The sequence below is a fragment of the Caretta caretta genome, chromosome 1, assembly GCF_965140235.1.
Source record: "Caretta caretta isolate rCarCar2 chromosome 1, rCarCar1.hap1, whole genome shotgun sequence".
Taxonomy (NCBI): domain Eukaryota; kingdom Metazoa; phylum Chordata; order Testudines; family Cheloniidae; genus Caretta; species Caretta caretta.
In genome coordinates, this window is record NC_134206.1 from 61,629,286 (window position 1) to 61,642,118 (window position 12,833).

The 12,833-nt window shown below is 39.8% G+C and overlaps 1 protein-coding gene across 6 annotated transcripts in view; it reads left to right on the forward strand.

The window, feature by feature from the left end:
- The window catches only part of TSC22D1 (TSC22 domain family member 1), a 136,171-nt gene that overhangs the window by 108,906 nt on the left and 14,432 nt on the right, over positions 1-12,833 (forward strand). Inside the window, exon 1 of one of the 6 annotated variants that reach the window (XM_048850861.2) lies at positions 4,631-4,877. The exons of the other annotated variants lie outside the window; for them this stretch is intronic. Coding sequence (XP_048706818.1) covers positions 4,792-4,877 — 86 coding nt within the window. The 5' untranslated portion in view covers positions 4,631-4,791. Of the gene's footprint in view, positions 1-4,630; positions 4,878-12,833 lie in introns of those variants that run through there. 6 annotated transcript variants of the gene reach the window in all.

Below are 12,833 nucleotides of genomic sequence, written 5' to 3' on the forward strand. Positions count from 1 at the left end.
TATAGTTGCATCTAATTTGCCCAGTACTGAAGTTAGGCTTACTGGCCTGTAACTGCTAGGATCGCCTCTAGAGTCTTTTTTTTTTTTTTTTTTTTAAACTGATCTTACATTAAATATGCTCCAGTTATCTGGTACAGAAGCTGATTTAAGTGATAGGGTAAGCCCCTTTGTTTTTCAGTTTAAACTGATTTTTACTGAAAATTTCCCAGGTTTTACAAAAAATATTTTTTTCAGATTTTCGCCCTACTTCCTAAGGAGTGGAAGATGGGAGGGATTAGCAAGGAAAGCTACCTTATTGAGGTCAGAACATGTAGGGATAAAGTGAGAAAGGTCAAAGTGTAGAGTTGGACCTTGCAAAGAGAATTAAAACCAATAGTAAAAGGTTCTATAGCCATATAAAAAGAAAACAAAGAGAGAAAAAGTGGGACTGCTAAACACTGAGGATGGAGTGGAGGTTAAGGATAATCTAGGCATGGCCCAATATCTAAACAAATACTTTGCCTCAGTCTTTAATGAGGAGTGTAGGGATAATGGTAGGACCACAAATGGGAAGGAGGATATGGAGGTAGATATTACCACATCTGAGGTAGAAACCAAACTTAAACAGCTTAATGGGACTAAATCGGGGGGCCCAGATAATCTTCATCCAAGAATATTAAAGGAACTGGCACATGAAATTGCAAGCACATTAAAAATTTTTGCTAATGAATCTGTAAACTCAGGGGTTGTACCGTATGACTGCAGAATTGCTAACATAGTTCCTATTTTTAAGAAAGGAAAAAAAGTGATCCGGGTAACTACAGGCCTGTTAGTTTGATATCTGTAGTATGCAAGGTCTTGGAAAAAATTTTGAAGGAGAAAGTAGTTAAGGACATTGAGGTCAGTGGTAATTGGGACAAAATACAACATGGTTTTACAAAAGGTAGATCATGTCAAACCAACCTGATCTCCTTCTTTGAGAAGGTAACAGATTTTTTAGACAAAGGAAACGCAGTGGATCTAATTTACCTTGATTTCAGTAAGGCGTTTGATACCGTGCCACATGGGGAATTATTAGCTAAATTGGAAAAGATGGGGATCAATATGAAAATTGAAAGGTGGATGAGGAACTGGTTAAAGGGGAGACTGCAACGGGTCGCACTGAAAGGTGAACTGTCAGGCTGGAAGGAGGTTACTAGTGGAGTTCCTCAGGGATCGGTTTTGGAACCAATCTTATTTAATCTTTTTATTACTGACCTTTGCACAAAAAGTGGGAATGTACTAATAAAGTTTGCAGATGACATGAAGCTTGGAGGTATTGCCAATACAGAGAAGGACTGGGATATCATACAGGAATATCTGGATGACCTTGTAAACTGGAGTAATAGTAATAGAATGAAATTTAATAGTGAAAAGTGCAAGGTCATGCATTTAGGAATTAATAACAACTGGGGACGCATCACTTGGAAGTAACAGAGGAGGAGAAAGACCTCGGAGTATTGCTTGATTACAGGATGACTGAGCCTCCAATGTGATATGGCCGTGAAAAAAGCTAATACGGTCTTGGGATGCATCAGGCGAGGTATTTCCAGTAGAGATAAGGAGGTGTTAGTACCGTTATACAAGGCACTGGTGAGACCTCATCTGGAATATTGTGTGCAGTTCTGGTCTCCCATGTTTAAGAAAGATGAAATCAAACTGGAACAGGTACAGAGAAGGGCTACTAGGGTGATCCAAGGAATGGAAAACCTGTTTTATGAAAGGAGACTCAAAGAGCTTGGCTTGTTTAGCCTAACCAAGCGAAGGCTGAGGGGAGATATGATTGCTATCTATAAATATATCAGAGGGATAAATACCACGGGGGGAGAAGAATTATTTAAACTCAGTACCAATGTGGACACAAGAACAAATGGATATAAACTGGCCATCAGGAAGTTTAGACTTGAAATTAGATGAAGGTTTCTAACCATCAGAGCAGTGAAGTTTTGGAACAGCCTTCCAAGGGAAGCAGTGGGGGCAAAAGACATATCTGGCTTCAAGACTAAGCTTGATAAGTTTATGGAAGGGGTGATACGATGGGATAGCCTAATTTTGGCAATTAATTGGTCTTCAACTATTAGCGGTAGGTATGCCCAATGGCTTGTGATGGGATGTTAGATGGGGTCTGGTTCCCTCTCATTGGCTGGGTCTGAGGCCACCGCCTCTCTGAGCCGTGCCCCTCAGCGCTCCCTCCCCACCAGGGTAGGGTCCTGCGCCTCCGGTGTGGCACCCTCCCCAAGGTCAGGGCGCAGTGCCCCTCGCTGGCTCTGGCTATGGGTCACAACCAGGGTGGTCTGGGGGTTGCTTGGCCAGTCCTATAAGTGTCTCCCCCCCCATCAAAACCTCAGTGGGCAAATGGTGGTGCACCCCCATGTCCTTGGGGCCCTCCTTTGCCTGATGAGACACGAATGGGAGGGGAAGGCCACTCCCAATGGAGAGTCAGTGGTTTGTGTGACAGGCCGATGCCCATTAGCGACCTCCACAACAGCTGTTTAAAGTGTTCGGGGGAGACCCATGGAAAGGACAAGTTTAGAGTCTCCGGTAGAGCAGTACTGCATGCTGCTAGATTGTGAACTCGGAGTCCACCTGTTGTTCAAAATGTGTTGCTCATGTCCATTCCCTTACCTGCCCCCTGCAAAAAAACAAACAAACCCAGTTTCTTCTGTTATGCTAGATTTGCTGTCAAACAGTAGTTCCTTTACACTGGTGTGGATTCTTCAGACTGGGCCAGACTCTTGTCACCTGAGCAACCACACAGCCAGCCTTGGATGACCCAACAGTAATACAAATAATAAATATACTGTGCCCTGTTTGAGGTTACCTGTTTGTGGGGCCTAATCAAATATATCCGTATAGGGAAAACGTGTATGAAGGAAATATATAACATATTATCTAGTAGTTAAAGCACAGTATTCTGATTCAAGAAGTTTACATTTTGTTCTCAAGTTTGTTACTGATATGCTGTGTGAATTTGGGCTCAATTTCATTTGTAAAGAGAGGAATAATAGTTGAAAGCGGTGTTAAGGTTAATTCCTTATCATTCGTAAAGTGCTTCGAGATCCTTCAGTGGAACCTATTCTGGAAGTGCAAATGATTATTACATTGCCCTGTAAGTTTGCTATCCTGCACCACTTTTAGTTTCTTGTCCTTGACTTCCCAGACAAACAAGCTAATTTCTGATTCTCGAGCTCATGCATAGAGCATAAATATGAGTTACATGTGACATCATTCAGTTTTCTGTAACAAGTTGCAGTACTGTAAACTTTTTTTACTAGAAGCATTATGCATGACCATATAAAGTATCACAAAATGTATCTGATGTGTCAAACCATTGCAGGATGATGATCAGGGATCCTACAAATCTGTTTGCCACAGAAAAAAACAGAATTTACATTTTTACAGAGAATCTTTAGCTTTTACATTTTGTGAAAAAAAATTAATAATTAAAGTTTACTGAAAGTATCCATGTCATTTACGCAATGCATACAACCTCCCCCTCTTGTTTTTTTTTTTTTTTTTGAATGTGCTTTAAATTTACAGTGGTAACATGTTTAGTCAATCTAATTGGGACCAGGGACAGATTGAATAATCAAAAATTGGGATAATCAGGAGAACTGGCAAAGAGCTTTCTATCCCTTATTTTAAGATGGCTGGCGGGGGGGCTTTGTCTGATTGTCTGAGCCCCAACCGCTGTCAGCCCTGGACAGCTGGTGGTTCGATTAATACGGAGAGCCGGATAACGGAAGCTTGGATAAACAGGGTCCTGTCGTATATCAATAAAACATGTTCAGCTGATACTTTTATATATTGTGGCTAGGGAAACTAAAGGTCGGTGTTTCATTTTAATCAGAAAAATGTGAATTTTTGTTTGAGAGAATTTTGGGGTTTTTTATCATGGGAAAGCTAGGATCCCTGATGCTTGTGAGCTTGGATTTTTCAGTTTATTAGAAACAATACCTTGGTACTATAAGTGTATTAGAAATACTAGAGAGAAATGCATTTGTGTTAGGAAGAATTTAGAATTTCAGCTTGAAATTTCAATTGTCACGTGTATTACGTGAACGGTTTGGTAGGGAGAGTGTCACTGTCATCATGGATATTTACTTTATTCTAGTAAGTGCAGGAACACTGTTGAGAGCCTACTTCAGGTTGTAGTCACTAGTCATCACCATGACATAGACTCTGTTTTCCCCATGCACTTTCTGCTTACTGAAGTTTTCTACCTAATCCAGTCCTGGCACTTGTCCATGTGCTTAATTACTGCTGTTGTTTAACTACTAAAATTTAGTACGAGAGAATTTAGTATGAGACAGCGGATTTTCTTTAAGCAGAATAATGAGAACGTGTAACAATTAGCATACACTACTCCAAAAAACGGAGAGCACAGGGTGACTTACTTTCAGAATTGGAGAAGTGTGCACTGCTGAAAGAAGATATACCGCCTGTGGCTGTTTATGATGATTAGGATTTCACTTCTCAAGTTGTTAATCTCTCTTGATGCTTTATGTAACAGCACATCATGTGATCTCAAGCTCTGTGACGTCATCATTTCTGTCTTGTCTCTGTTGCTCATGACCAACCACTGTTAAACACAGTAAATTTTGAATAGAAGCAAGGAAATGATCTTTAACAGCACAGCTTTTTAATTCTTGAAAGTGCTGTTGAGTGCAGGGCTCCCAAATTAATAGTGGAATGCTAATGCTAATCTTGTAAGGTGCTTCATCGGTGTTTCATTCTGTGAGAAATCAATAGTCATACTAAATAGTCATATCAATGAAAGTGACATTTCTCCAAGAACAAAACTGTGATGGAATAGCCATGAAAGTGTTGTTTTTGGAATTGGAACAGCATCTTAAGAGGTATTTGTAAAGCTTTTATTTTCCTTTAAGATTCTTGGTTGTTTAAGCAGTTCTTAAACTTACTGTTAGTGTTTAAAAATGATATTGCTACTCTTAAATCAAGGTGCTTGTCACTTCATTAAAGGTGTCTCAAACTAGAAGCATGGTACCGATTCAGAGAAGTGCTTTGCTGTGCTGAGTGATTTACTTATTCACTAAAACCTCCACTCTTTGAAAAGAGCTAGACCTATCTTGCAATTTGAAATTGAGATTTCATCAGAAACTGTTGGCAATCAAGGTATTTAGAAGCTATTTTCTTTTAAAAAGTTGTGGGCTTTATAAATTCATTGCAGGTATATAATGTGGTGACTCCCTGCTAAAATGCATAAAAAATATTTTTGTACCCTTTTAAATGACTTTTTTAACAGAAGTTTTGCAGAGTTACATATTTCCTGTTTTCTACTATTTCTTCGAACACCTACAAAGAAGAGTTGAATACATCACTTACGTTATTCTGTGTTACAAATTGGAATGATCTTGAATTGTGGTTTCATCTTCATCAAAGCACTTAATGTTTATCCTCTTTGGCCACCTGAGCAATGCTACATGATCTACTTGGGATTAATTTGCTTTACGAGTTTTGATTTTTATCTGATTCATGATTTAAAAAAAAAAGAAAATCTCAAGTATTAACTTGGAGAATGTGAGGGATTATTTTACAGAGCTGAGTTAAGGTACATGTAATATTTTTCATGAAAGTAGATAAGCCTTGGTTCCTTCATGTTGCATAATTGCTATTTGCCTAGTGCAAATGAATATATTTACCTTTATGGGAAGAAATGTAATATAACATTTTACATTTCCAAACACAAATAATGGGTGTTATATTTTTTAACAGACCCTGTGATGACATGTAGGATTTTCTGGATTGAGTAAATTGGAGGGTAGATTCCTGCCCTACCTTGCCCCTTCCCCACCCACCAAACATATGAAAGCAACTTTCATACCCTTTATTCAGGATACTAGTCTCGGTATTAGTTGCTGTGTGATCATAGTGTGAATAGAGGATAAATAATAGCTTCTTTGCTTATGAAAAGTTGCTGTTGGTTTTGCCTTGCCCAGAAAATCTGGCATAATATACTTTGTTGTTCTTATTGTATTCAGGAACACTAAAATGGTAACTTAACACATGCCCTCTGAAGGTGTTTTCACATACTGCCTTTAATAATGTCTTTAGAGAAAGAGTAACTTTTTCTCCATAGCGTGAGTGGAGTCTTTTAAATAAATAAATAAATAAACCCCACAACCCTCTTAATTTATACATTGGGAAGCGGCTATAAAATTAGTTATCTAATATTGAGATTCATTCAGCAGGCAACTGTTTAAAAATACGTTTGACTTTTAAGTATTCTCAAATGTTGAACAGTAAATACACTATTACACTAAACTGGTATCTTAGCACTTATAACAATCATTACTGATAACTCATTTCAAATGTAGCTCATGACAACAGGTTACAGTTGCTTCCCTACTCATAAACTATATATGTGAGTAATTGAACAAGCTGGGTTACTGCATATTTCCAAACTAGGAATATATTTCTCAATGTTTGGATCATTCAATCATAGCCCAGAAGAAGAGCAGCAAGCATGTGAATCATGGAAAAAAAGATTTTCTGACCTTTCTGCCCTGCAACTTGAAGCTTTGTTATAAGTGATATTCAGTCTTACATAATGCTGTTAGAAAAGGAGTACTTGTGGCACCTTAGAGACTAACAAATTTGAGCATAAGCTTTCGTGAGCTACAGCTGACTTCATCAGATGCATTCAGATTTTTTTCCACTGAATGCATCTGATGAAGTGAGCTGTAGCTCATGAAAGCTTATGCTCAAATAAATTTGTTAGTCTGTATTTGCAAAAAGAAAAGGAGGACTTGTGGCATCTTAGAGACTAACACGGCTGCTACTCTGAAACCTGTCATAATGCTGTTAGATACAATACCTCAGCTCATAAAAAGAACAGGAGTACTTGTTCTTTTTACGGATACAGACTAACACGGCTGCTACTCTGAAATCAGCTCATAAAAACACCCATCAACAGCTGTTGTATAAACAGGATTTGTGTATACTTTATTGTGTTCCTCGTTTCAACAGGTTACCTCTTTTTATTTTGCTGCTGCTTTGAGTGATTCTCCCTATTGTATTCCACTGAGGGTTATGCATAAACCCCATGTGCCCGGAATCAGAGAATTTGAAAGTAGTGACCGTTGGTCCGCGCATGCACCCTGGCTTGCCTCATGCTTCTGTCTGAGGCAATAAACTTCAGGGTGGACCACAATATGCATATTGCTTCATTTCTCACAGAAGCATGTTGGATAATTATACTCTAGATGCTTTTTGGAAACTAGGATTGGATAATAGACATGCTGTCCACCAGTTTCAAAATAAGCAGAACCCTTTGTCTTCCTTAGTTTTTACTGGCTGCTGCCACCGCATCATTTCCCGCCTGGAAGAGATGGACACCACTGAAATATCATGTATAACTTAGAAGGGCTCATCATTACTCAGGTGTCTCTTCACTGAAGACCTTGTTGTTGCAAAGCAATCACTGTTGAACACACACAGTATAGATATAATTTAGTGTGTAATTACTAACCTGCATGTGTAAAAGATTTATTTTAAAGCCTGTCTTTATATGTGCTAGGTCTTTTTAATATAAGAGATCTGTATTTATATTACTGTCAACTCCTGGCAGTGACCACTGTAATGAAAGGGTGAGGTTGTAAAACACTTTCCATTATAATGCCCATTTTCAGATGCTTATAACTTTGTGCAACAATCATTCTTTTGGCTAAAATTTTCCATGTTTGGTCTCTTGTGATGGTTTTTGAACAGCCTGTTGCTGAAGTGGCTGATTTAATGTTGCAATTTGGCTTGGAAATAATATTCATTGAGGAACAGCGCATGACCTTGGTCCAAAAAAACCAACCTGGTGTTCATTTGATTGAATGCGTGTTTTAAAAATTACCTGTTGAGCATGAAGAGTAGAGGGTTTTTTGCTAAGCTCATTAAGTGTGCCATGAGGGAATGATGCACTGAGAGTGTATGCACAGCAAATTTAATTTTCACCGTGAATTGCTTAATCCCCCAAATTCCTCCAGCCCAGCCAATGCCCACATATTTGACTATCCCAACTTCTGGCAAAAAAGGTTTTTTGCTCCTGGAGCAGGTTTGAAATATTTAGTCTCTTGGAGCCACTAGTTGAAACTGAGGCAGGTTTGGCTCAAACCATTCTCTTGGAGATAGACTGTGTTCCATGCAGTTTACTACATAGAATTTTAAGAGCAGACATTAATAATAGGATCTCTGGCTGTGTGTGGATGTTAAAATGCCCATGATACATTTAGTATGAGCAGGGGTTTGCTCTGGTGTCATCGTATAATTTTTTCCCTTCACTCCACGGTCATGCAGCAACTGGTGTGCATCGTTTGGCTGCTGCCCTTTATCCCAGAGGCTGCTGCAGTTCCAGGGTGGACATGCTTTGGGCTGACAAAAAGAGTTGTATAAATGTACAATATAATCTCAGACAATAGCCTTTGTTAGCGAACTGCTGCTCCAAACAGTTGAGTTCAACATGTTGATTTCAGAAAAGGGGGAAATAAATTAACAGTGGAAATCACAAGTTAAGGTTAGAGTGGTCACTTTGGATGAGCTATTACCAGCAGGATAGTGAGTTTGTGTGTGTGGTTTTTGGGAGGGGGGTGAGGGGGTGAGAGAACCTGGATTTGTGCAGGAAATGGCCCAACTTGATTATCATGCACATTGTGTAAAGACAGGTTTCAGAGTAACAGCCGTGTTAGTCTGTATTCGCAAAAAGAAAAGGAGTACTTGTGGCACCTTAGAGACTAACCAATTTATTTGGTTAGTCTCTAAAGAGTTGTCACTTTGGATGGGCTATCACCAGCAGGAGAGTGAATTTGTGTGGGGGGGTGGAGGGTGAGAACCTGGATTTGTGCTGGAAATGGCCCAACCTGATGCTCACTTTAGATAAGCTATTACCAGCAGGACAGTGGGGTGGGAGGAGGTATTGTTTCATATTCTCTGTGTGTATATAAAGTCTGCTGCAGTTTCCACGGTATGCATCTGATGAAGTGAGCTGTAGCTCACGAAAGCTCATGCTCAAATAAATTGGTTAGTCTCTAAGGTGCCACAAGTACTCCTTTTCTTTTTGCAAATACAGACTAACACGGCTGTTACTCTGAAACAATTCTAACTCTATTCAATAATAAATATCTATAGACTTCTGTCTGCAACAATAAATTAAACTTAATCCTGCTTGTAGTGATAACCTCCCTCCAGTCTTCCTCCTTTGTTCCATTCATAGTTTAAGTCCAGAAGGGACCATTAGATAATCTAAGATCTCCTGTATATCACAGGCCATTAAATTTCCCTCTCTCCTATATTATTGAGCCCAATAATTTTGTGTTTGGTTAAAGCATATCTTCCAGAAAAGCATCCAGTCTTGATTTGAAGGCCTCAAGAGATGGAGAATTCACCACTTTCTTTGGTAGTTGATTCCAATGGTTAATCAGTTTCATTTTTCTTTTTTCTTTTCTTTTTTTCTTTTTTTTATAGTACCCTATTTCTTTTTATCTGTCTGACTTCAGTTTCCAGCCACTGGTACATATTATGCCTTTCTCTGCTAGGTTAAAGAACCCTTTAGTATCAAGTATTTTCTCCCTGTGGAGGTACTTATACACTGTAATCAAGTCATTTCTCAGTCTTTTTGATGCAAATAAAGAGATTGAGGTTTTTTTCCAGTGAGCTGTAGCTCACGAAAGCTTATGCTCAAATAAATTGGTTAGTCTCTAAGGTGCCACAAGTACTCCTTTTCTTTTTGCAAATAATCTTTGTGGCTCTTCTGCACCGTCTCCTGTTTTTTTCAACATCTTTTTTAAAATAAGGACATCAGAATTGTAAATAGCATTCTAGCATATATTGACATGTCATACTAGGACATGATCCTGGAAACCTTTATTAATATTATTAAAGCTTTGCAAGAGGGATCCCCAATAAGGTCTGTTATATTTGGACAAGTTTCAAATTGTTGGAGATGGAGGAAGTGGTGGTACGCTTCCAAGCTTCTTTCCTCAGATCATGCAGGTGTTCAGAATATGATCATATGGATTCTGCCAGGCTTCCCTCCACTGAGATTCAGATACTCCCTTGGACAGGCCAGATTCAGGCATAGACTTGTACCTCAGCTCCCAGAGTCATGTGATGAAATCAAAAGTTCAGCTTTCATTTAAAAACTGGCTTGCTTCTAGCCATTGTGGTTACTCAGGAAACTTGAACGGTGTGACTGATGCAGTGTGTGTCCCTGAATTTGCAGAGAGCCTCTAGTAGAGGGAGTAGCAGTAGCCAGTAGAGCCAAGGAAGAATTAACATGTCCTATACCTAGCACCAGAGCAGACCGCGCAGGCCTTCCCAGCTCTGGAGGTTGCCTTGAGTGGTTTTGGGGGTAGGCTTGGATGCCTCTGTGGGCTCTGTGACATTAGTTCCGCATGGGTGGGGCTCAGATGTTCTCTGGGCTTTGTTTCTTTGACCATTTGTCTCCCCTGGTCAGATCAGTGGGGAGGGGATGGTACTGTAGCCTGTTTCAATGAGGACTAGATCAAAGCAGTCTAATGAATGGTTATTGTGTGTCAGCAGGGTCCACGTACAGTGCGCAGCACGCTGGTGGGGAGTAGATTTACACCCCAGCTTGCTGCAAGCTAAATAGTCATGGAGACATGCCCTTATGCCACCTACCAGTGAGGTGCCATTCAGAGTAGATGTGTACAGACCTTTCTCATGTGGTTCATTCTCCTCCATGCTTTCAGAGCATTGTAATGATTAATGGTGTTGGCATTTTAAAATTGTTACTGAGTTAACTCCCCATTTAAGATGAACGAGGAAGCTCACATCTTTGAGCTCTTTCAGGCATCACTAAGGCTATGGCTACACTAGCACTTTCGTTAGTAAACATGTCACTCGGGTGTGAAAAAATGCCCCACTGAGCGACATAAGTTACACCAACAGAAGCGTCATTGTGGACTGTGCTACTGATATAGCTACCCCTGCTCATTGGGAGCAGCTTAATTACGTCGATGGGAGAGCTCTCTCCTGTCAACATACAGCGGCTACTGCATCCATACAGATCTGCCACGGTAAGCTAGCTAGTGTAGACCCTTCTGGGGAGTGGAAGGGAAAGAGGGTTTGGTAACTAGGAAGGCTGGGGGCTTTTTTTTTTAACACAATTGATTTTGGAGAATAAGATGACAATCCCCCAAAAGTGCTGGGTCAATAACCCAGCTTGACCTAGCCCAACTTAAGCCCTGTTTTGAATGAAGGATTTTTGTAAGGGTATACAAAACCTTCAGGGAATGCTGAGGACTGTTCCGTAATTAATAGGGACAATGTTAACACAAATTTAGCCAGCGCCAAGTACTGTAAAGAGATTAATCAGGTGTTGCATAGGTATGAAATTCTAAGCTCTAATCTTTTAATACATGATTCGCCAAGTAAAGATTAAGAGGTAGATCTTCTGTAGTTCTCGGAACATCAAGGGTGGCTAGGTGTCAGTGGCTTCTGTCCAGGACAGCAGTGTTCAAATGGTTCCAGATTATGGAATTTGTGTTCTGTTTGCAAACCAGCAGAGTTTCAAAGTCTTGGAGTGTAAGAGCCCAAACCTATCTTGCCCTGAGGCTTCTTTATGCCACTGGATGGTGTGAAGGAGGATCCTAAAGGCAACAGATTTCACCCAGGCAATACCTGCAGTGTTCCCCTGCTGGTGAAATGACTACACCAGTCCCTTACAATTATCATGTAGGGGGCGTGTCCGGGGTACACGCAAAGGAGGATGCTGAACTGGAGCTCCACTGTGCTGTGGCTAGAGAGAGGCATGGGGACTCTAAAAGAAAATTAGAGTACCCTAAGGCTTTTACAGTTTACATTGAAGGTAGGCAGACACCCCCCCGCCCCCAGAGTATCAGAAATCTTAAATGCAACTTTGTCCCTACCCCTTCAGTCTTGTGCTGAATTAAACGTAGATAATCATGATTTTTTCTTAATGACCTACAAAATAAGAAATAAGATATTTATAATACATGTTTGTTCTTTATTTCTTCCTATTTTATAATTTGAAATTGCTGAAGAGCATTCATATACTTACGGATTCTAAGGGCAGAAGGGACCATTGTTATCTGGTCTGACCTCGTGTGTAACACATGCCATAGAACTTCCCCAAAATAATTTCTAGAACACATCTTCTAGAAAAACACCTAGTTTTGATTTAAAAAATGGAGTGATGGAGAATCTGCCATGACCCTTGGTAAATTTTTCCAGTGGTTAATTATTCTCACCATTAAAAATGTACGCCTTATTTCCAGTCTGAATTTGTCTAGCTTCAACTTCCAGTCATTAGAGCATGTTACAGCTTTCTCTCCTAGATTGAAGAGCTAATTATTAAATATTTATTCCCTATGTAGGCAAAATTCCCCTGTATATGCATCCAAGGATCACATTAGCCCTTTTGGCCACAGTGGGAGCTCATGTTCCACTGATTATCCACCACAACCCCCATATCTTTTTCAGTCACTGCTTTCCAGCATAGATTCCCCCATCCTCCCAAGTATGGCTGACATTCTTTGTTCCTCGATGTGTACGTTTACATTTAGCTGTATTAAAACACACACTGTTTGCTTATGCTTAGGTTACCATGCAATCCAGGTCACTGTGAATCAGTGACCCGTCCTCCATTATTTACCCCCCCTATTTTTGTGTGATATGCAATCTCATTGGTGATTTTATGTTTTCTTCCAGGTTATTGATTAAAAATGTTAAATAGCATAGGGCAAGAACGATTACTGGAGGATCCCTCTAGAAACACACCCGCTCAATGACTATTCCCTGTTTATAATTGTATTTTGACACCTATC